Below are 24674 nucleotides of genomic sequence, written 5' to 3' on the forward strand. Positions count from 1 at the left end.
CAGATCCCACTCACATGGGAGGCCCGGGTTCTACAGGGCCCTAGGCTGGGTGACCACCTAGCACAGCACCCTGACCCAGGAAAAGGTGGATTCAGAGTTGCAGGTGCAGTAACAGGTGCAGATGCAGGCATATGGTCTGGGAAGGCAAAACAAGAGGAAGAGAGGCAAGTAGCAAAGAAGCCTCAACTGGAAGACCCAGCCACCCCTCCCCTCTTTCATCAGAGACCCTGGACTCCCCCCTCCATCCCCACTTTCCTTCTCGGTGGCAAAAGCTCACTCCCTTCCTCAGAAGCTCAAGAGTGTGAGAGACTACGGGGAGGAAACAAGGACCCTGGAGAGAATGAAATGACCTCAGGGAACCACAGGCCAGCGGGAAGTTCCTTTCGGTTCCTACCAGAGAAAGGTGGTCAAGGTGTCAGCACCCGCATCAAGTCCCCACACTAAGTACTCCACTGGCTCCTTTTTGTCATGGGCTGCTTCTTGGCCTGTGGGAAATGTAAAGGGTGGTCATGGGTGGGGTGACAGAACACTGAGCCCTCCAGACTGTAGCTGAATAGGACTCTAGAAGGGGACTCCCTGGGAGCTGAAGGGGAGCTGCTGCCCCTTAACATCCATGCCATCTTCCCAGCTCCCCTTGGTGTCCTCACCTGGATTTCTGCTGCCATTCGCCATCCCCTCTTCCTCACCCCCTCCTGGTTACCATCTGCCAGACACCCTGCTCCCCTCCTCTCATGTGCCTTAGCGCAGCTGGGAGTTCTACCAGAAGCCAAAGGAAAGTAAAAAGGAATTTATTATTGAAAGTACAATGATTAAATCTAGTGAGGTCTCTAGAACTCTATTTTCTTGATTATTTATTTATTTTTATTTTCTATTGAAGTACAATTGATTTACAGTGTTGTGTTAGTTTCTGGTAAACAGCAAAGTGATTCAGTTACATATATATATATTCTTTTTTGTATTCTTTTCCATTATAGTTTATTACAGGATATTGAATATAGTTAGTTCCCTGTGCTATACAGTAGGACCTTGTTTATTTTATTTATAGTGGTTTGTGTCTGCTAATCCCAAACTCCTAATTTATCCCTCCCCCACCCACTTTCTCCTCTGTTAACCATAAGTTTGTTTTCTGTTTTGTAAATAAGTTCATTTGTATCTGTTTCTGTTTTGTAAATAAGTTCATTTGTATCACATTTTAGATACCTAAGTGATATCATATGATATTTGTCTTTCTCTTTCTGAGATATATATATATACATATATATGTATATATCCCGCATCTTTTTTTTTTAAATTAATTAATTTATTTTTGGCTGCGTTGGCTCTTCGTTGCTGCATGCGGCCTTTCCCTAGTTGTGGCGAGTAGGGCGACTCTTCGCTATGGTGCGTGGACTCCTTCTCATTGCGGTGGCTTCTCTTGTTGCAGAGTACTGGCTCTAGGCGCGCACGCAAGCTCAGTAGTTGTGGCGCATGGGCTTAGTTGCTCCGCGGCATGTGGGATCTTCCCGGACCAGGGCTTGAACCTGTGTCCCCTGCATTGACAGGCAGATTCTCAACCACTGCGCCGCCAGGGAAGCCCCATATCCCACATCTTCTTTATCCATTTATCTGCAGGTTGCTTCCATGTCTTGGCTATTGTAAATAGTGTTGCAGTGAACATTGGGGTACATGTATCTTTTGGAATTAGAGTTTTCTCTGGATATATGCTCAGGAGTGTGAATGCTGGATCACATGGCAACTCTATTTTTAGTATTTTAAGGAACCTCCATACTGTCTTCCATAGTGGCTGCCGCAAGATACATTCCCACCAACAGTATAGAAGGGTTCCCTTTTCTCCACACCCTCTCCAGCACTTATTATTTGTAGACTTTTTTTAATGATGACCATTCTGACCGGTGTGAGGTGATACCTTACTCTAGTTTTGAGTTGCATTTCTCTAATAATTAGCAATGTTGAGCATCTTTTCATATGCCTATTGGCCATATGTATGTCTTCTTTGGAGAAATGTTTAAAGTCTTCTGCCCATTTTTTGATTCAGGTTTTTTTTGTTGTTGTTGTTATTGAGCTGTATGAGCTGTTTGTATATTTTGGAAGTTAAGCCCTTGTTGGTTGCCTCATTTGCAAATATTTTCTCCCAGTCCATAGGTTGTCTCTCTGTTTTGTTTATGGTTTCCTTTGCTGTGCAAAGTTTGATTAGGTCCTGTTTGTTTTATTTTTGCTTTTATTTCTATTGCCTTGGGAGAATAACCTAAGAAAACATTTCTATGGTTTATGTCAGAGAATGTTTTGCCTGTGTTCTCTTCTAGGAGTTTTATGGTGTAATGGCTTATATTTAAGTCTTTAAGCCATTTTGAGTTTATTTTTGTGTATGGCGTGAGGGAGTGTTCTAACTTCATTGCTTTACATGCAGCTGTCCAGCTTTCCTAACACCACTTCTGAAGAGACTGTCTTTTCTCCATTGTATATTCTTGCCTCCTTTGTCAAAGATTAATTGACCATAGGTGTATAGGTTTATTTCTGGGCTCTCTGTTCTGTTCCATTGATGCATATGTCTGTTTTTGTGCCAATACCATGCTGTTTTGATTACTGTAGCTTTGTAGTATTGTCTGAAGTCTGGTAGGTTTATGCCTCCAGATTTGTTCTTTTTCCTCAGGATTGCTTTGGCAATTCTCTTATGGTTCCATATACATTTTAGGATTACTTGTTCCAGTTCTGTGAAAAATGTCATGGGTAATTTGATAGAGATTGCATTAAATCTGTAGATTGCTTTGGTAGTATGGCCATTTTAACACTATTAATTCTTCCAATCCAAGAGCTTGAGCTATATTTCCATTTCATTGAATCATCTTCACTTTCCTTTATCAATGTTTTATAGTGCTCAGCATGTTAAGTCTTGGTCAGGTTTATTCCTAAGTTGTTTTTTTTTTTTTGATATGATCTTAAAAGGGATTGGTTTTTTTTTTTTTTTTGCGGTACGCGGGCCTCTCACTGTTGTGGCCTCTCCCGTTGCGGAGCACAGGCTCCAGACGCGCAGGCTCAGCGGCTATGGCTCACAGGCCCAGCCGCTCTGCGGCATGTGGGATCTTCCCGGACCGGGGCACGAACCCGTGTCCCCTGCATCAGCAGGCGGACTCTCAACCACTGCGCCACCAGGGAAGCCCAATTCTAGTAGTTTTTGTGTGGAGTCTTTAGCGTTTTCTATATATAGTATAATGTAATCTGCATAAATGAGTTTTACCTCTGTCCTTCTAATTTGGATACCTTTTATTTCTTTTCCTTGTCTGATTGCTGTGGCTAGGACCTCCAATACGATAGAAGTGGTGAGCGTGGGCATCCTTGTCTTCATCCAGATTTTAGTGGGAAGGGTTTCAGCTTTTCACCATTGAGTATTATGTTGGCTGTGGATTTGTCATAAATGGCTTTTATTATGTTGAGATATGTTCCCTCTATACCTACTGTGGTAAGGGTTTTTATCATGAATGGATGCTGAATTTTGTCAGATGCTTTTTCGGCATCTATTGAGATGATCATATGGTTTTTGTCTTTTCTTTTGTTGATGTGGTGTATCACATTGATGTGTATGTTGAACCATCCTTGTGACCCTGGGATGAATCCAGCTTGATTATGGTGCATGATCTTTTTTATGTGTTGTTGGATTCGGTTTGCTAATACTTTGTTGAGAATTTTAGCTTATATGTTCCTCAAAGATATTGGCCTGTAATTTTCTCTTTTTGTAGTGTCCTTGGTTTCGGTATCAGGGTGGTGGAGGCTTCATAGAATGACTCTGGGACTGTTCCCTCCTCTTCAGTCTTTTGGAGGAGTTTGAGAAGGATCAGTACAAGTTCTTCTTATGTATGTTTGGTAGAATTCCCCCAGTGAAGCCATCTGGTCATGGACTTTTGTTTGAAGGGGGTTGGTTTTGTTTTGTTTTGTTTGTGTTTTTAATTACAGATTCTGTTTCACTTAGGGATTGGTTTCTTCAAATTATCTATTTCATTTTGATTCAGTTTTGGTGGATGTATGTTTCTAGAAATTTGTCCTTCCATCTAGGTTGTCCAATTTGTTGGTATATAATTGTTTATAGTATTCTGTTTTTTTGTATTTCTGCAGTATTGGTTATCTCTCATCTTTCATTTCTTATTTTGTTTGGGTCCTCTCTGTTTTCTTCTTAGTGAGCCTGGCCAGAAGTTTGTCGATTTTGTTTACCCTTTCAAAGAACTAGCTCTTGGTTTTATTGACTTTTTCTATTGTTTTTTAAATTTCTATTTTATTTACTCTCTGATCTTTATTATTTCCTTCCTTCTGCTGACTTTAGGTTTTGTTTGTCTTTCTTTTTCTAATTCTTTTAGTGGTAGGTTAGGTTGATTATTTGAGATTTTTCTTATTTTTTGAGGAAGGCCTGTATAGTTGTGAACTTCCCTCTAAGGACTGCTTTTGCTGCATCCCATAGATTTTGTATGGTTGTGTCTTCACTGTCATTTGTCTCAAGGTATTTTTTAATTTCCTCTTTGATTTCATTATTGACCCATTGGTATTTTTAGTAGCATGTTGTTTAATCTCCATGTAATTGTTTTTTTCTTGTTTCTCTCTCTGTGGTTGATTTCTAGTTTCATGCCATTGTAGTCAGAAAAGATACTTGAAATAATTTCTTTCCTCTTAAATTTGCTGAGGCTTATTTTGTGTCCTAGTATGTGGTCTATCCTAGAGAATGTTCCAAGTGCACTTAAAAAGAATGTGTATTGTTGTTTTTATTTTTATTTTTTGGATGTAGTGGCCTGAAGCTATCAATTAAGTCTAACTGTAGAACTCCATTTTCTGATGCTGTCAAGGTTCTACCCCTATCAAATCAAAGGTAACCCTCCTGCCCCAGCCTGTCGCCACTCTCCCATTCGAAATAGCTTCTGGTCAGCTTTTGGTATTCCTTCTATGACTCTTGCCTCCAAGTACCATCTAGTCTCTTCAGAACTCAGCAGCTGGTTTATGATGTTATTGAACACCTCCTGTGGGCCAGGTACTGTGCTAAGAGTACAACACACCCTGTTGTCTCATTCAGTCCTCACAACCACCCAAGGCCAGTACAGTTATCCAGTTTACCCATGAGGATACAGCACTGGAAAAGTTAAAACAACTTGTTCAAGGCCCTACTAATAGTAAGTGGAGGGGTGAGGATTTGAGTCCAGCATTCTGACTGTAGCTGCACTTGAGATAGTGTCTTAGGTCTCTCCCCTCAAGATACACAAATGGATCTGGGGAAGCAGGGTTTCAGAAGCCTACCTATTTGCATCTTTAAATAAAACAATTTAAGCATAACTTGCACAATAAGTTTAAGACTGCTTTCAGCAAGAAAAGGGTCAGCCTCATACAGCTTCCTTCAGCAATTGAATCCTTCTTTCCACTTTTGGAGACGTGGGAGTTCCATGCCCTCTATCCCTTACCTCATGAGTCAGCGGAGTCTTCAGCAAAATGCTGCACACCTGAGAGATGCGGACAGAGCAAGGGGAGAAAGTGGGGGAAGCAGGGGACCTAGATTTGCACTTGGCAATGAGGAAGAGATGGAGACACCTAACCAGGCCTGCCTACCACTGGCATACTAGGAAGCTGGCCTGTGTGGGCAACAGCCCTCTCTCTGGGCATGGCCAAAGGTAGATGTCTTTTCTGGGAAATGAAGTGGTATGGCTGGCAGGTAGGGGGATGGAGTCTGCAGCACTGTAGGAGAGCTCGGCAGGAGGCCCCTGTGGTGGGGTAACTCCGTGTGTACCTTGTGGCTCTCGGGATATAAAGGGGAGAAGAGAAGGGACAGAAATGGACAGATGACGAAAAGAAGGGACACCAGCACTGCAAGTGTTTCAGTCAGGGCCAGGCCAGCAGGCTTTGTTTCACCGTCCTGGTCTCTTCCTGCATACTCCAGCCCCACTGCTACTGCCGGGACTGTGGCGCACAGAATGGGATCAGAGAGCATGCCCTCCAGCCTGAGGAGAACACCAAGTCTCCTCCCTACTGAGCCCCAAACCCACCTACCCCCTCCCAAAAGATAAAAAAAGATTGATGGTCCATTTCTTTATTTAGAAACCTGATTGTTCTAGAACATGGTGGGTGGATTCGCAGCCTACCCTTTTCATGGGATCGTGTTAGAGGTGGTGGGCAACTTTCTTCCCATTTTCTCAGCAACAGAGAGAAGGTGCTTCAACTCAGAAGCACAGATTGTAGGGAACAGTGTGGAAAGGGAAAGGGGCAGGACATCCCAAGCCAGTCTGGGGGAAGGGGGAAGGCCCTCTGAACAGGTGTAAGGCAGGGGTGGGCCTGCCTCTTGGGGCCTGCTGACCGCCCCGCACTTCTTGCTCCCCCTGCCCTACTCCACTCAAAAGATCTCACAACGCTCTAGGTAGGGAGGGCAAAGGAACCCACAAGCTGGGAGATGACACGGGGGAAGCTGGGAGGAAAGGACGCGGGTACGGGGAGAAGCCCAGGAAAGCAGATCTCACAGGCCTAGGAGGTCTTGAGGGCGCTCTCAGCAGTAGCAGCAGCGCTCAGCCCGAGGCCCCTCCACACCCCCAGGAGGGCCTCGAGGTCCACGGCTCACAGGTCAGCTCTCCTCTGCTGTTTTGCCTCAGGACCCCGGGGGTTGGGGGGGAAGGAGGCAGGGCCAGTCTAGGAAGACTCTGGACTCCGTGGCGAGCCAAAGGCGGTGGTCTCAGAAGTCAAATTCATCCAGGTCCCCCGTGCCCTCCCCGCCCCGAGAGCCCCACACCCGGCGGTAATTGCTCTCCAGCTCTTTCTGCCGCTGCCGCTCCTTCTGCGCCTCTTCAGCTCCCTGCACCTGGTGGGAGGGCACAGGGGGGTGAGCGGAGGCCGAGGGAGGCCCCGGGCGCTGGAGGATCCGGGAGGGCGGGCAAGCATGGGGGAGGCAGGAGCCAGCGCACACACGGCTCGTGGGGCTCTCTGGCTGAGGGCCCGATGCCCAGAACCAATAGCCTCGTCTTACGGATGAGGAAACTGAGGCTGAGCCAGCGGCGAGGCTGGGAGGTGCCTGGAGGATTCTCAACCACACCCTCAACACCTCAGCTGGTTGCGGGAGAGGGAAGGCTGGACAGGACTTGCGGGCGGGGCGCCTCTCACCAAGATATTGAAGAAGATCTCCTTGAGGTTTTTCGTGTCCTCATCAGTCAGCCAGCGCGCATCCTCCTCAGTCCCTTCAGTCCCCGGTCGGACAATTTTGATCTCAATTTTGCCTGGAAAGGATCGGGACAGCCGGTGAATAGAGAGGAGGGGTGGGAGCTTCAGCACAGGTCCTCTGCCCCCGGGCCCCCGGCCGAGGTTCCCAGCCCCTCCACTTCAGCAGCAAGCCCTTCCAACAGCTCTGAATCCAGCCCGCCCTCCAGGGCCCACCTTCGGCTGTGAGTCCCTCCCTCTCCAGCAGCTCTTTCACCAGCCCCTCGATTTGTTTCAGTTGTGGGTTTTCCCGTTTCATCTCGAGGACAGTCAGATCCTGATTGGGGCCTCCGTGATGGAGCTTGGTGACCCGGACCCGGACTCTGTGCTCAGGATCCTCCTCTTAGAGGGGGAGACACACAGGGAGACACAAAGCAGAGCCGTGACTCCAGGGTGAGGGGCTGTGGTGGTCGCCTCTCCCTAAGCCATCAGTTGGTTTCGGCAGTTATTCCATCTCGAACATGTATGTGAGCCAGTGCTCAGAATAAATTAGTGCCCATCACCCCACCGCGCTGCAACCCAGAAAGCTCCCTGCACCAACTGCAGTCTCCTCCTTCCCTCCCGACCCGATAATTCTGCCCATCACCTACAGGAGAACGACTGCTTTCTGAAGCAAAAATCAGGCCACCTGGGCCTGCAAAGAAGTTTGTTTTAAGAAGCAGGTTGGAAAACTGGTTTGGCACCCCACAATGTCGGGACTCAAAAGACATTTCAGTGTTTATAATAGAGAGAGTGGGATGGAAGGTTTGAGACTAGGACATTCCATTTGGAATGCCTGGTCTCCACACCCACAGGCCCCGTGGAATGGACACAAGGGGCGCAAGAGGAAGCGAACTTCGAGTCTGTCCAGGCAGCTGGCTTATGAGCAGCTGGGCTGCCCCACTGACACCCTGCTAGCTGGGGCCGCTCCCTGCGCAGTGCTAGCCATCGATAGGCAGCACCTGTCACAGACGTGCAGTCTTCCGCACACAGGCTCACATCATTCGGTTAATATCTACTGATCACCCACGAGGTGCCGGCCAAAGTGCTAGGCACTGGATGTACAGGAGCAAGCCGGCAAACAGGCACGCCAGCAAGCCAGAGGCCCTGTGGCCTCCGAAAGCTGCTTCCCAAAAGGACGACTAGGAGGTAACCAGGCGAAGGGACAGAGGTGTTGGGAAGAAGGCAAGCGCGAGAACAGTACCCCAGAAAGAGAGAGAGTGAGCATTCTCAGAAGGGATGAAGATGACGGACCTGGTGCTCCTTCCTGTCTGACAGTTCTCACCTGCTGGCTGGGGGGATGGGGGACGCTTCTGGGGGACAACCCTCCTTTTCTGGTGCTTCTTCATCAGCTCTGGACTCTGTTTTTCCTCCAGCCTTTTGATGAGTTTGTTAAGAGTGGATGTCAGGGCCAGCATAGCCCGATCACGCTCCGCCTCCTTCTTCAGCCCGTCTGGGTCCAGCTCTTTCTCTGTCTGGGAGGCCCAAGGTGGGGGTGGAGAGTCAAGGGTCTGCAGTGTGAGGGGCAGTCCATGCTCCACGGAGGAGGAGTATCTGAGTCTCATCCTTCTCTCTGACCCCTTTCCCCACCATCCCCCCTTTTAATTAAGTAAGCAGCTAGCGGTTCAGGGCGCCAGGTCACATGTCCCAGACAGGGGAGGTGCTGCCCCTGTTCTCCTCCGGTCCCTGGGCCTGTCCCGCCCACAGGCGCTGGCAGCTGCGGAAGCAGCCGGCGGAAGAGTGGAGAGAGTGGAGCTCACCTCCTGGATGATGTTCTCCAGCTCCCGCTCCATGCCAGCCTTCACCTCCGCACGGAGCCGGTCTCGGTCTGACGGGAGCAGTATCCCTTCCAGTTCCTTCTCAAATTCTCCCAGCAACTGCCTTTCATCCTCATCGTCTTCTTCATCCTCATCGTCCTCCTCTTCTTCCACCTCGTTCTCATGTTCTGGATCACGCTTTTCCTTCACCTCCGGTCCCCTGGGAGCGACTTCTGCAGCACCGTCTCCAGGCTGCTCTTGGCCTGCGTCTGGCTTCCCCTGGGTGGGGATCGGGAGAAAGAGGGAGATGGTAGATGGCTGGGGTTTCTGTAGACACGTGGTGGGCAGACAAACAGGGAGGTGGTAGCGGGGGACTCAGGAGGAGTAAAGGAAGTTGAGGTCAGGCCCAGGTCAGGGGTGGTTTTCCGAATGCTCCCAGCAGGGAGGCAGGTTCCACCCCTCCCTGGAGCAGGGCCCATACCTTTCTTGTTCCACCCTTCAGCTCCTCTATCAATCGAATCAAGTCTGCCGGACTCCGAATCACTTTGACCTGCACGTTGTTCTGGAAATCTGTGATGAAAGAATAGGAACGGACCCATTGTGTCTTAAATTAATTCTGTTTTTACTTCCTAAGTAGAGGAATTGAGGAGGCCAAGGAAGGACACAGTCCCTCCCTGCAGGAACTACCTGTCCAGTGTGAGAGATAGGGCCCAACACACCCCTCCAGAGAGCGCTCATGTGGCCTCAGGGGGCCTCACAGGTGAGAGAGAGAAGGATGCTACCAAGCTGCCGCGTCCCCTGCTCTTTCACACACTCCTATAAAAAGGAATCTGCTGCTGGCCTGGCTCCCAACCTCCCTCCCAGTGTTTTAGCTCTATCCCTACCCCCCACCTGCCCCCTGCAGAACCTGAAAATACATTCAAGCGGTAAAGGAGACGTGGAGGGTTCACTCACCATCGTGGGAGCCTGGCGCTGGATCCGTTGCCTCAAGGTTTGGTTCTTGCTCCTGATGAGAAGAAAAGGGCAGAGTCAAGTACGCAGGCTTATGCATGCCAACCGTACTCTTAAAGCAATGACTCTGGGTAAATGCTTCCATCCCTAGGTAAATGGAGGTCATCTCATCATAATGACCTCAGCTTGAGTGGCCCTCCAACCCAAAGCCCAGGCTCAGCCTCATCAGAGAAACGGCTAGGAAGCTGGCTCTCACCTCAGCCTGTGCCTCCCCCGTTTCTGGCGCCTGTTCCTCTGGCTCGTGAAGCATCTTCCAGAAATCTGATTCCTTACCATCATCCTTGGCTAGGCTTGCGCCTGGAATACAGAGAACAAGGGAGAACCTGAAAGGAGGGGAGAAACAGAAGGGAGCAAATAGCATGGGGTTCGTTCTCCTCTGTTACTAAGGGGTTAGGGCCCGTAGTACTTTTTCACCCACCCCCACAGTCAGGACTGTTAAGGACAAGACACCCCTGGGTGTACAGGACGGTAACGCTGGAGAAGGGAAGAAACGGGAGACCTGTTTCATGGAACAGGTGACACAAGGGCCTACCTGCTTTCTTTTGGGGCATCACCCCAGGCTTGGTTTCACTCCATATTTGAGGGTCCAGGTCTTGCCGACCCTCTACGGCTTTGTCTCCGTACTGCTTTGAGTCTACTGAAAGACAGCGTGTAGGCAGGACAGGGACACATTCCTCTCAGCTCTTGAGTACTTCATCTTCTGCATGTCCCTCCCCATGTCTCTCCTTCCTCGTTTTAATTACTCACCAGCTTGCCTCTGAATGTAGGCCATGTACTCCTCACGCTGCAGGGCAGGGTGGCAGAGAATGGCCTGGGGAGCAGCACTGGGTGGGGGCCGGAGGAGGGGGTGAGGGCAGAGCCGAGGAGTCCGAATGGTCAGCACGTAAGAGCAGGACAAGGGCTCATCCACTCGATCAATGTAGTCCCCAGAAATACCAGCGCCCTCGTCACAGAGGAACTGCCAGGACAGAGAGGGTGAGTAAATAGTAATTACCACCAACAATTACCATTAGTTCTCAGAGCAGCGGTCTTCCATTAAGCACTTACAGTTTGTCAGGCACTGTGCATACATTGTGCATATGGCACTTTGCATGCATTATCTCATTTAATTATCACAGAAACCCAGTAAGGGAGGTACTAGTATCTCAACTCTGTGGCTCAAGAAACTTAGGTTTGAGGTGGTTGAGGGACTTATCCAGGCTGACCAGCTGCTAAGTGGTAAAAAATAGGAACTGAACTTGGGCAGCTCAACTGTAGGTAACCGGCTGATTTGTTTCACGTTATTGCTTTATATAAATACAGTATGTACATACTTTTACATATTTGATATATATTTTCATATGTATTTGAAATCTATATATTCTTTGTGTGTGTGTGTATGATTTTAAAAAAACGTCAAACAGTTCTAAGGTCCTTGTATTATTCAGAAAGAGAACAAAGATATCAATTAATGTTAGCCTTTGATAAATTTAGCATACACCATTGTAATTTCTAAAGTACTATTAAAAGTAGAAGGGAGGCCTCACTTCTGAATAGCAGCAGGAGCTCTGCAGACCCACTGCTTAGTGAAATTCCATTACCGGTGAACAGTTTTTTTAAATTCACATTTAAAATCTCTGGAAATTTTCCTAAGGACATACAACAAATTAAAAAACATCTATTCAAGAAAATCTGCTACATCTTGGACCGTGAAAGTGTGCAGTACTTGGGCCATGACCTGCTCCCTCCCTCTCTTTCCCCAACCGCCACTTCACAGCTCACTTAGACAGATGCTCCACTCAGGTGAGTGTGGTCCAAAAAACGGGGCTTCCTATCCCCTCAGCATCCAGCCAAGGGATATGGTATTTCACCAGAGGGGCAGGCCACCAATATTTCTCAGTCCTCTCTAGTTCTGAGTTGCAGAGAATAAATTCCTGTTGAATGTGGTCAAGAGATTGAGGACTCCCTTCCTCCACCCAGCCCCACTCATAGGACAGAGGCTCTATTTCAGGTGCAGCAGGACAAGAATATTGGACCTTGATCCCACCACAGATCACTAAAAGGGCAGAGGTTTCACAACAGAGATGCAAACTGAGAAGACCAGAGGCTATTACCCCTGCCCAGGAGTGTCACTCTGACAGAACTGGATCACTGTCCCTGATACCAGCTCCGGAGCAGGGGCTTAGAGATTCTGCCCAGCGGAGAGGCAATCCATAAGAACAGAGAGCTCCAAAGCTCTTTCCAAAGGAACTGACTTCGTGTAAAACAGAGTATGGGGAAGTTTAATCCTACGGGCACATTCAAAAAAATGAAAAATTTGATGGTAAGCACTAAAGAAGCTGATAGCATCAAAAACAACCCCTGGGGACTTCCCGGGTGGTGCAGTGGTTGAGAGTCCGCCTGCCGATGCAGGGGACACGGGTTCGTGCCCCGGTCCGGGAAGATTCCACATGCCGCGGAGCGGCTGGGCCCGTGAGCCATGGCTGCTGAGCCTGCGCGTCCGGAGCCTGTGCTCCGCGACGGGAGAGGCCACAACAGTGAGAGGCCCGCGTACCGCAAAAAAAAACAAACAAAAAAACCAACCCCTGTAAAGGGGCCCAAATTTAATTGGATCAGACTATGGACCAACTTATGCCCCACATGTAACAAACTACAGAGCAATCAGCTGGCAATTAGTGGGTAAGAACAGCTGGGTATGAGACCAGCAGAGGCAGACAGGGTAACATCAGCAAGAGAGACAAAGTGAGCCCTGCTGAAACCACTGTCTTCTCGTGTGACTGTGTGCATGTCCAAGGCTGTGCCCTCAGAGAAGTGACATCAGAGGCCTCATATTGTAGGAGAAGTAGACTTCATTAAAATAGCCCAGCCAAGTCACTAAAGAAATAAACAAGCAAACAACCAAAACAAGTCTTGTGGTGGAGGGCAAGAATCAGTATTCAGACTTGCTTCAATATAATACCAAAAATGTCTGGTTTTCAACAAAAAATCACGAGATATGCAAAGAAACAATTCAGTGTGACGCATACACAGGAAAAAAGCAGGCAACAGAACATGCCTGTGAGAGGGCACAGATGTTAGATTTCACAGAGAAACATTTTTTTTTAACATCTTTATTGGAGTATAATTGCTTTACAATGGTGTGTTAGTTTCTGCTTTATAATAGAGAAACATTTTAAAGTAGTCATTATAAATATGTTCAAGGAGCTAAGAACTTAAATCATACAAAGTATGTTCTCCTATAATTCAAAAAGATACATGCACCCCTATGTTAACAGCAGCACTGTTTACAATGGCCAAGACATGGAAACAAATGTCCATCAATGGATGAATAGGATGGATGAATGGATAAAGATGATGTGGTACACATGTACAATGGAATACTACTCAGCTGTAAAAAAGGATGAAATAATGCCATTTGCAGCAACATGGATGGACCTAGAGATGACCATATTAAGTGAAGTAAGTCAGAAAGAGAAAGACAAATACATTATGATATCACATATGAATCTAAAATATTATGCAAATGAACTTATCTATGAAACAGAAATAGACTCACAGACATAAAGAACAGACTTGTGATTGCCAAGGGGGAGGGGAGGTGGAGGAGAGAAGGATTGGGAGTTTGGGATTAGCAGATGCAAACTATTATATATAGACTGGATAAACAACACGGTCCTACTGTATAGGAAACTATATTCAATATCTTTTGATAAACCACAATGGAAAAGAATTATGAAAAAGAATGTATATATAACTGAATCACTTTTCTGTACAGCAGAAATTAACACAACATTGTAAATCCAGTATACTTCAATGAAATAAATTTAAAAAGGAAAGGAGGGGCAAAGTATGTTCTCTGACCACAATGGAATGATATTAGAAATCAATAATATAAAGGAATTTGGGGGAATTCATAAATATGTGGAAATTAAACAATATACTCCTAAGTAGCCAATGGCTCAAAGAAGAAATCACAAGAAAATTAGAAAATACTAAGATAAGTGAAAACACAATGAAGACACAATATATCAAAACTTATGGAATGCAGCTAAAGCAGTGCTTAGAAGAAAATTTTTACCTGTAAAATACAAAAAAGAAGAAAGATATCAGACCCATAACCTGAAAAAGAAAAGCAAACTAAACCCAAAGCAAGCAGGGGGAAGGAAATAATACGGATTAGAACAGAAATGAATGAAATAGAGAACAGAAAAGCAATAGAGAAAATAAACTAAAAGTTGATTTTTGAAAAGATAAATAAAAGTGACAAAACTTTAACTAGATTGACCAAGAAAAAAAGAGAAGACTCAAATTAGTACAGTTGAGGATGAAAGAAGGAACATTACTACCAACCTTACAGATATAAAAAGGATTGTAAAGGAATACGATGATCACCTATATGCCAACAAATCAGATAACTCAGATGAAATGGACAAATTTCTAGAAAGACACAAACTACCAAAACTGACTCAAGAAGAAATAGACAATCTGAATAGACCAGTAACAAGTAAAGAGATTAAGTTAGTAATTAAAACACTAGCTACATAGAAAAGCTTGGGTCAGGTGGGTCTACTGATGAATTCTATCAAACATTTAAAAAATAAAAATACCAATCGGTCTCAAACTCTTCAAAAAATAGAAGAGGAGAGAATACTTCCCAACTCATTCTATGAGACAAGTATTACCCTGACACCAAATCTAGATAAAGATATCACAAAAAAGGAAACCACAGGCCAAAATCTCTCATGATTATAACCCCCCAAATCCTCAACTAGATAAATGAATTCCACAACATATAAAAAGGATTACACACCATGGCCAAGTGGGATTTATTCCAGGAGTACAGGGTTGGGTTAACATTTTTTAAATCAATTAATTTAATTAATACATCCTATCAATAGAATAAAGGACAAAAACCACATGATTATCTCAATGGATACAGAAAAAGCATTTGACAAAATTCAAAATCTCTTCATGATCAAAACATTCAACAAACAAGGAAAAGGGGAACTTCATCGATCAGATAAAAGGCATCTATAGGACTTCCCTGGTGGCACAGTGGTTAAGAATCCACCTGCCAATGCAGGGGACACGGGTTTAATCCCTGGTCTGGGAAGATCCCACATGCCGTGGAGCAGCTAAGCCCATGCGCCACAACTACTGAGCCTGCGCTCTAGAGCCTTCAAGCCACAGCTACTGAAGCCCGTGCGCCACAACTACTGAAGCCCGCACACCTAGAGCCCGTGCTCCACAACAAGAGAAGCCACCGCAATAATCCCGCACACCTCAACAAAGAGTAGCCCCTGCTCGCTGCAACTAGAGAAAGCCCGCGCACAGCAATGAAGACCCAATGCAGCCAAAAAAAAAAAAAAAAAAAGTAGCCATTTATTTAAAAAAAAAAAGGCATCTATGAAAAATCCACAGCTAACACTATACTTAACAGTAAAAAACTGAATGGTTTCCCCCTGAGATCAGGAACAAGAGAAGGATGTCTGCTCATGCCACTTCTATTCAACATCATACTGGAGGTTCTGACTAGGGCAATTAGGCAAGAAAATGAAATAAAAGGCATCTAGATTAGAAAAACTAAAACTATCTTTATTTACAAGATGACCTGATCTTGCATATAGAAAATCCTAAGGAATCTACTAGAAAAAAAAAAAATTACAATAAATGAGTTCAGTAGGTTACAGGATATAGGAATCAACTGTATTTCTATACACCTGCAATGAACAGTCCAAAAATAAAATTAATAATTACATTTGCAATAGCATCAAAGAGAATTAAGTAATTGGGAATAAATGTAGCAAAATAAGTGTAGAACTATTATTCTGAAAACTACAAAACACTAAATCAACTAGACTTCACACTTTTTTTTTTCTGCCACGTGGCTTGCAGGATCTTAGTTCCCTGACCAGGGATCAAACCCGTGCCCCCTGCACTGGAAGCACAGAGTCAACCACTGGACTGCCAGGGAACTCCCTAAATCAACTATACTTCAATTTTTAAAAAATAATAATATAAAAACAATACGACTTCCCTGGTGGCGCAGTGGTTATGAATCTGCCTGCCAATGCAGGGGACATGTGTTCCATCCCTGGTTGGGGAAGATTCCCACATGCCCCAGAGCAACTAAGCCTGTGTGCCACAACTACTGAAGCCCGCACGCCCTAGAGCCCCTGTGCTGCAACTACTGAGCCTGTGTGCTGCAACTACTGAAGCCCACGTGCCTAGAGCCCATGCTCTGCAACAAGAGAAGCCACCACAATGAGAAGCCCATGCACCACAACGAAGACCCAACGCAGCCAAAACAAAAAAACCCCAATAGCTAACTATTCTTTAACACCCACTATGTCCCAGGAAAAAAACAAACCAAAACAAAAAAACTTCCAGAACTACAAAACATTGCTGAAAGAAATTAAAGACAAACAGAAGGACATCCAAGTTCACAGATTACAAGACTTAATACTGTTAAGATGACAATACTCCCCAAATTGATCTTCAGATTCAATGCAATCTCTATCAAAATTTCAGACACGTTCTTTGCAGAAATTAACAAACTGTTCCTAAAATTCATATGAAAATTCGAGGAACTCCACATAGCCAAAACAATCTTGAAAAAAAAGAACAGGATTGGATTTTGAATTGTACTTATGGATTTCAAAACTTGCTACAAAGCTACAATAATCAAGACATTGTGGTACTGACATAAGTATAAATATATAGACCAAGAAAACAGAATTGAGAGTCCAAAAATTAATTTTCACTGTTATCATCATTTGATTTTCAACAATGTTACCCAGATGATTCAGTGGGAATTATCTTTTCAACAAATGATGCTAGGTCAACTGGATATCTACAAGCAAAAGAATGAAGTTGGACTCCTACTTCCTACCATATACAAAAAATTAAATCCAACTGGATCAAAGACCTACATGTAAAACTATAAAACTCTTAGAAGGAAACATAGGTGTAAGTCTTCCTGGCAATCGTTTGTTGGATACAACATCAAAAGCACAAGTAACAACAAAAACAAAAAATAGATAAATTGGAATCCATCAAAATTAAAGGCCTTTGTGTTGCAAAGGACACCATCAAGAATGTGAACTGGAAACCCACAGAATGGGAGAAAATATTTGCAAATCACACATCTGAGAAAGGACTTGTACCCAGAATATATAAAGAAATTTTACAACTCAATAATAAAATGACACTGCAATTTTTAAATGGGCAAAAGATCTGAATAGATATTTCTCCAAAGAAGACAGACAAATTGCTAATAAGCCCATGAAAAGATGCTCCACGTCCTTAACCATCAGGGAAATGCAAATCAGAACCACAATGAGATGCCGTTTCATACTTACTAGGAAGGTTATAGGCAAAGAGATGAAAAACAAGTGTTGATGGGGATGTGGAGAAACTGAAACCCTCATACACCACTTGTGGGATTATAAAATGATGCTACTGCTTTGGAAACAGTCTGGAGTTTCTCGAAAGATTAAACATAGAATTACCATATGATCCAGCAATTCTACTCCTTGGTACGTACCAAAAGAAATGAGAACATATGTCCACGCAAAAACTTGTTCACGTATGTTAAAAGCAGCATTGTTCATAATAGCCAAAAAGTGCAAACAACCCAAGTGTTCATCAACTGATGAATGGATAAATAGAATGTGGAATATTATTTGGCAATAAAATGTAATGAAGTACTAGTACATGCTATGCACAGATGACCCTTGAAAACACGGTAAATGAAAGAAGCCAGACACAAAAGGTCACACATTGCATATATATATGAAATGAAATGCCCAGAATAAGCAAATCTATAGAGTGAAAGATTAGAGGTTGTCTAGAGGGAGGATGGGGTTTGGTGCAGAGGTGGAATGGAAAGTAACTGCTAAAGGGTAGTGGATTTCTTTTACGGTGATGACAGTGTTCTAAAATTGATTGTGGTGATGGTTGTACAACTGAATATACAAAAAAACCACTGAATTGCACACTGAATTGTGTGGTATGTGAATTATATCTCGATAAAGATGTTATTTAAAAAAATAAAGAGCATAACTTCCCACTGAGATGAGAGAAAAAGTGGCATAATTAAGACAAAATAAACCAAAAGCAAGAAAGGAGAGAAAAAGAAAGTGGAACAGAAGAAAGCATAAAATAAAACATTAGACATAAGTCCAAATATACACACACACACATATAAATGGTTAAAAATACAAGTATATGCTATTTAGAGACACATTTAAAACATAAGAATATAGAAAAGATAAAAGCAAAAGGATGAAAAAAATAAGCAAACATAACTCAATGAAAGCTGTTACAGCTAATATTATTATCACACAAGAGACTTTAAGTAAAAAAATTACTAGATAAAGAAGGTCAATTCATAATGTTAAAATGTTCAATTTATGAGGACGATAATTTAAATTGTGTGTAATTCTTTATCTTCCTTATTGTCTGTCTCTCCCAACTAGAGCAGGCATTTCTGTCTGTTGTGTTCCCTGAAATATCGCTAGCAACTAGAACAGTGCCTGGCACATAGAAACACTTAATAAACATTTGTTGAACAAATTAATACATAGCCCCAAGATACAAAAGCAACAACTGACAGAATAATGATGAATAAATTCAAAGAATAATAAGGAATAACACACAAATCCATAATTATAGCAGAAGACAAAGCAGTAAGGATACAAAAGATTTGAACAATCATGACCTGAAAGACATACAGAAAACACTGTGCCTAACAGTAGAGGACACGTTCTTTTCAAGCACAAAGAATCATTCACAGAAATTGACATATACTGGACCATACAAGTCTCAACAAATTGAAACTTACATGGTCCAGGACTTGTATTTGAGGACTCAAATTAAATGGTACCACCATTAAAATCTATATAATTATGAGATATATAAGATAATCAGGGAAACGAAATTATTGAATATTTGGTGATAAGAAATTATGGTTAATTTTTTAGTGTGATATGGTATTGTGGTTATATTTTTAAAAGGGCTCTAGTCTTTTAGGGATAATACAGAAATATTTATGGATGAAATGATATGATGTCTGTAATTTGTTTCCAAATAATCTGGGAGTGGAGGTGTAGTGCAGGGGGGTGGGCAAGGGCATAGATGAAATGAGACTGGCCATATTGGCTCAAGCCAGACAACACACAGGTGGGTCACTGGACAATTATCTCTGATTCTGTGTTTTAAATTTTCCATAACAAAAATTTTAAAAAGACAATCTTTAAATATATATAACCTGCACCCAGCAATTACACTTTCAAGATACAGTTACACATATACATATGTATAATGGAATAATCTTTTGTAATGACAAAAAGTAGGGGGGAAACTATTTTAATCAGTACAGTAATGGTGACAAAATGATAGAATATTCACACAATGGAACATTATGCAAATGTGAAAACAAAGAATAAAGTTCTAGATGTACTGCCACTGAAAGATGTCTAAGAATTATTGTCAAGATATACAAAAACAAGGTGCAGAATGTCTGTTTAATATACTGTGTATTGTGTGTAAAAAAAGGGAACAGGAAATAAGAATCTCTAGTCATAATTGCTTTTAAACACACAAAGAAAGGCTGGAAGGACAAAGAATAATCTAAGCAGGGTTACTTGGGGGGCGGGGGTGGGGGGAGGGCGCGATGGGAAATGAGCAGGTGGGAGGGAAGTTTGGAGGGAAATTTTTCACTGCACACCTCTTTATAGTTTCTGGGTTTTGAGTCATGGGAAAGTAGTATCCATTTGAAAATTAGATAAACTTAAAATAGGCTTAGAAAACTGTGATACATACCTAAAGTAGTACTTGGAGAGAAATTTATAAGAGACAGATTATACAAGAGGAAAAGCTGGAAATGAACTAAGTATTCATTTCAAGAAGTTAGAAGAAAACAGCAAATTAAAGCTGAAAAAAGTAGAAGGAAGGAAAATAAAGGTTAGCGTGGAAATAAATACAATGGAAAACAAATACGATACAGAAGGTCAACATAGTCAAAATGAGTTCTCTGAAAAGTCTACTAAAACTGACCAACCTCTCGAGAAACTGACCAGTAACAAAAGAGCAAGGCAAAAATAACCCATGAGCAAGGAAAAGAAGAGCCTAATTACAGATGCTACAGAAATTAGAAAGATAATAGAAGGATATCATGAACAACTTTATACCAATAAATCTGAAAAATGAGACAAACTAGATAAATTCCTAAAAAATATAACTTACTAAGACTGACCCAACTAGGTATAGAAAACTTTGAATATTCCTAAAACTACTAAATCAAATGAATCATAAGTTCATGATTTCCACAAATCATAAAGGGTTTCCATAAATCTTTCCACAAAGAAAACCTAGACTGAGATGATTTTCCAGGTGATTCTAGCAAACATTTAAGGAATAAAAACTTGCAATCTTACACACCCTTCAGAGTATAGAAAAAGTGAACATTTTTCAATTTATTTTCTGAGGCTAGCATAACCTTGTCACTAAAGCATGATAAGGACAGTACTAGAAGGAAAAACTACAGGTCAATACCTCTCAGGAGATACACTATACAAGATCCTTTAAAACATCACAAACTGAGCCCAACAAGATATAAAAGGATAGTCAAAGGTAATACATATGACTGAACTGGGTTCATCTCGGGAAAGCAAAATTGGTTTAACATTGGAAAAGCAATAAATAACTTAATGTCAAATCACAGATATAGAGAACAAACTAGTGGTTACCAGTGGGGAGATGAAGAGGGGGGCAATATAGGGATAGAGGATTAAGAGGTACAAACTATAATGTATAAAATAAACTACAAGGATATACTGTGTAACACAGGGAATACAGCCAATATTTCATAATAACTATAAATGGAGTATAACCTTTAAAAATTGTGAATCACCATATTGTACACCTGTAATTTATATAATATAATCAACTATACTTCAATTTTTAAAAATGTTTTAATAAGAGCAAAAAAAATTTCTGAGTGTATAAAAAGAAGCTAACAATGGTTACCTTTTTATGGGGATGGGAAGAGACTGATGAGGGGAAAGGTGTGTTGAGGCTTTTCTCTGTATACTTTGTAAAGCATTTCTACATTGGAGCTATGAAAATTTAATACCTATTCAAAAATTAAATATAAAATTTTTTAAGTGTGAAAAAAAATCCAAGTTAGAAAGAGAACAGAACAAACTTAAAAGAAGAAGAAGGAAAGAAATAATAAAGATAAAATAATGAAGATGTTAATGAAATAGTAATCAGACAATAGAGAGGATAAACAAAGTCAAAAGGTAGCTCTTGGACTAATAGACAAATCTCTGGCAAGACAGATCAACAAAAAGAGAAAAGGCAAAGTCAATATTAGGAATTAAAAAGGGGGTATATCTACAAAAACAGATTTTAAATAAAAATAAAACACTAATTTTATGCTAATACATTTGAAAATTTAGGAATGAAATAATGGCTTAAGAAATTATAATTTATTAATGCTTCATGACATAGTAAACCTAAAAAATTTTATTATCATTAAGTAAATTAAAACAGTAGTAAAAACCATGCCCACAATATACCAATACTGTGGTAAATTGTGGGGATGAGGCAGTTTTACAGAGTTCTCCCAAACCTTTAAAGAACAGATGAATTCCTATCTTAGCAAACTATTTCAGAGAACAAAGAAAGAGGGAAGATTCTCAAGGCACTTATGAAGCTAATATTACCTGATACCAAAAGATGGTAAGCACAATACAAAAAAAGAAAATTATAGACCAATTCACACATGAAAATAGCTGTAAAAATCACGTATTAGGAGACTGAACATAGCAGTGTGTTAAGAATAGTTCAAGACGATGGATTATCCCAGAAATGCAAGGGTAAAAAACCTTAGAAAATGTATTACTTTAATTTACCATATAAAAAAACAGAGATGAAAAACCATAGGACCCGCTTAATAGATACAGAAAAACATGTGTTAAAATTCCACAGCTTTGCATCATGAAAATATTCAGCAAATTAGGAATAGAATGGATCTTCATTCACCTGATAAAGAGAGTCTACAAAAAGCCTACAGGAAAATATGTTAATAGTGTAACTTCAGGGACTTCCCTGGTGGTCCAGTGGTTAAGACCCTGCACTCCCGGGCTTCCCTGGTGGCGCAGTGTTTAAGAATCCACCTGCCAATGCAGGGGACACGGGTCTGAGCCCTGGTCCGGGAAGATCCTACATGCCGCGGAGCAACTAAGCCCATGCGCCATAACTACTGAGCCTGCGCTCTAGAGCCCGCGAGCCACAACTACTGAGCCCGCGCGCCTAGAGCCTGTGCTCCACAACAAGAGAAGCCTGCACACGCAACAAAAGAGTAGCCCCCGCTCGCCACAGCTAGAAAAAGCCCACATGCAGCAATGAAGACCCAACGCAGCCAAAAGTAAATAAATAAATTTATTAAAAACAAAACAAAACAAAAACCTTGGTTAAATACCCTGCGCGGGCTTCCCTGGTAGCATGGTGGTTAAGAATCCACCTGCCAATGCAGGGGACACGGGTTCGAGCCCTGGTCCAAGAAGAGCCCACATGCCGCGGAGCAACTAAGCCTGTGCGCCACAACTACTGAGCCTGCGCTCTAGAGCCTGCTAGTCACAACTACTGAGCCTGTGAGCCTAGAGCCCATGCTCCACAACAAGAGAAGCCATCGCAATGAGAAACCCGCTCACCGCAAGGACGAGTAGCCCCTACTCACCACAACTAGAGAAAGCCTGTGCGCAGCAATGAAGACCCAACGCAGCCAAAAATAAGTAAATAAAATAAATATTTTTTAAAAAAATAATAAATAAAGACCCTGCACTCCCAGTGCAGGGGGCCCAAGTTTGATCCCTGGTCAGGGAACTAGATCCTGCATGCTGCAAATGAAAAAAGATCCTGAATGCCGCAACTAAAGATCCCACACGGGGACTTCCCTAGTGGCACAGTGGTTGAGAATCTGCCTGCCAATACAGGGTACACGGGTTCAATCCCTGGTCCGGGAAGATCCCACAACCCGTGGAGCAACTAAGCCCATGTGCCACAACTACTGAGCCTGCATTCTAGAGCCCATGAGCCACAACTACTGAGTCCTCGCACCGCAACTACTGAAGCCTGTGTGCCTAGAGCCCCTGCTCTGCAACAAGAGAAACCAACGCAATGAGAAGGCCACGCACTGCAGTGAAGACCCAACACAGCCAAAAAAAAAAAAAAAAAAAGATCCACACACCACAACTAAAGATTCTGCACGCCACAACGAAGATCCTGCACTCCACAACAAAGATCCTGCGTGCCACAAAAAGACCTGGCACAGCTAAATAAATAAATAAAATACTTTTAAAAACTAGTGTAACTTCAGGAGCATTCCCTTTAAAGTCAGGAACAAGTCAAAGATGGCCATCATCACCATTTCTATTGCACTGTAAGTATAAGGAAAATGAAATGTATATGAATTAGAAAGGAAGAAACCAAAATTGTCCCTATTTGCAGATGACATGATTATTTACACAGGAAATCCATGGGAATCTGCAAACTATTAGAAATGAGAGAGTTCAGCAAAGTTGCTGAATACAAGATCAATACATAAAATCAATTAATGTGACCATACACCAGCAACAATCAATCATAAGATGTACTTTTTAAAAGATGCCATTTACAATTGCATCAAAAACTATAAGGTGCCTGTATGCTTGAAACATGTACATATACACACAAGACACAAATAAACAAAAGCTACAAGGTCTCTAGGACTAACCTCACATAAGATGTACGAGAGCTTCACAAAGAACATTTAAATCTTACTAAAGTACAAGACAATAAAAACAAGTAAACATCATGTTCATAGTATATGAAGACTCAATATCATAAAATATCAATTCTCTCCAAATTAATCTAAAATTCAACATACTTCCAGTTAAAACTCCCAAAACAGTTTTTCACAGAACTTATCCAACAATAGCCCAGATGGTTTTGAAGAACAAAGGAAAATACACAGTATCAGATAACAAAACTTAGTAATAGACAGACTTTTAAAACAAAAGAGAAGCCAATAAGAAAGTACACACATATATTGGAACCTGATAAATGACTGAGGTGGTGCTACAAATCAGAGAGGAAATGCAGATTACTCAATAAATGATGCTGGGACAACTGGTTATCCTGATGGAAATTAGGTATATTTAGGTCCCAAGCTTACACTATACATTAAATTTTTGATTGAATTGAAGTCCGAAATATAATAAGAAATCTTCTAAAACTTCAAAAAATATAGGTGAATAGAAAAGTATTTAATAAAAGATCCAAAGTACAAACTATAAAGAAAAAGACTGAAAATTTTAATCATATTGGAATTAAGGATTCAAAACTAATATACAGAAAGCTGCTGCATTTCTATACACTAACAATGAAATATCAGAGAAATTAAGAAAACAATCCCATTAAAAGACCTAAATATAAAACCAGATACTGGGACTTCCCTGGTGGCACAGTGGTTAAGAATCCGCCTGTCAATGCAGGGGACATGGGTTCGATCCCTGGTCTGGGAAGATCCCACATGCCTAAGAGCAACTAAGCCCGTGCGCCACAACTACTGATCCTGCGCTCTAGAGCCCACGAGCCACAACTACTGAGCCCACATGCCACAACTACTGAGCCCACATGCCACAACTACCGAAGCCTGCACGCCTAGAGCCTGTGCTCCGCAACAAGAGAAGC

At 42.5% G+C, this 24674-nt stretch overlaps 1 protein-coding gene across 4 annotated transcripts in view; it reads right to left on the reverse strand.

Moving 5' to 3' along the window:
- Positions 1-6039: 6039 nt before the first annotated feature.
- OS9 (OS9 endoplasmic reticulum lectin) overlaps positions 6040-24674 on the reverse strand; it is a 29531-nt gene continuing 10896 nt past the window's right edge. The window contains exons 6-15 of one of the 4 annotated variants that reach the window (XM_033866386.2): positions 10701-10911; positions 10486-10587; positions 10150-10250; positions 9897-9948; positions 9424-9512; positions 8946-9221; positions 8471-8660; positions 7384-7548; positions 7114-7226; positions 6040-6814 (exon numbers count right to left, since the gene is read on the reverse strand). In XM_033866386.2, the coding sequence (XP_033722277.1) occupies positions 6689-6814; positions 7114-7226; positions 7384-7548; positions 8471-8660; positions 8946-9221; positions 9424-9512; positions 9897-9948; positions 10150-10250; positions 10486-10587; positions 10701-10911 (1425 nt within the window). In that variant the 3' untranslated portion in view covers positions 6040-6688. Of the gene's footprint in view, positions 6815-7113; positions 7227-7383; positions 7549-8470; positions 8661-8945; positions 9222-9423; positions 9513-9896; positions 9949-10149; positions 10251-10485; positions 10591-10700; positions 10912-24674 lie in introns of all 4 variants that reach the window. The other 3 variants (XM_033866385.2, XM_033866389.2, XM_033866387.2) reach the window with 3 other exon arrangements.

Source organism: Tursiops truncatus, chromosome 11 (assembly GCF_011762595.2).
Source record: "Tursiops truncatus isolate mTurTru1 chromosome 11, mTurTru1.mat.Y, whole genome shotgun sequence".
NCBI classification, from domain to species: Eukaryota; Metazoa; Chordata; class Mammalia; order Artiodactyla; family Delphinidae; genus Tursiops; species Tursiops truncatus.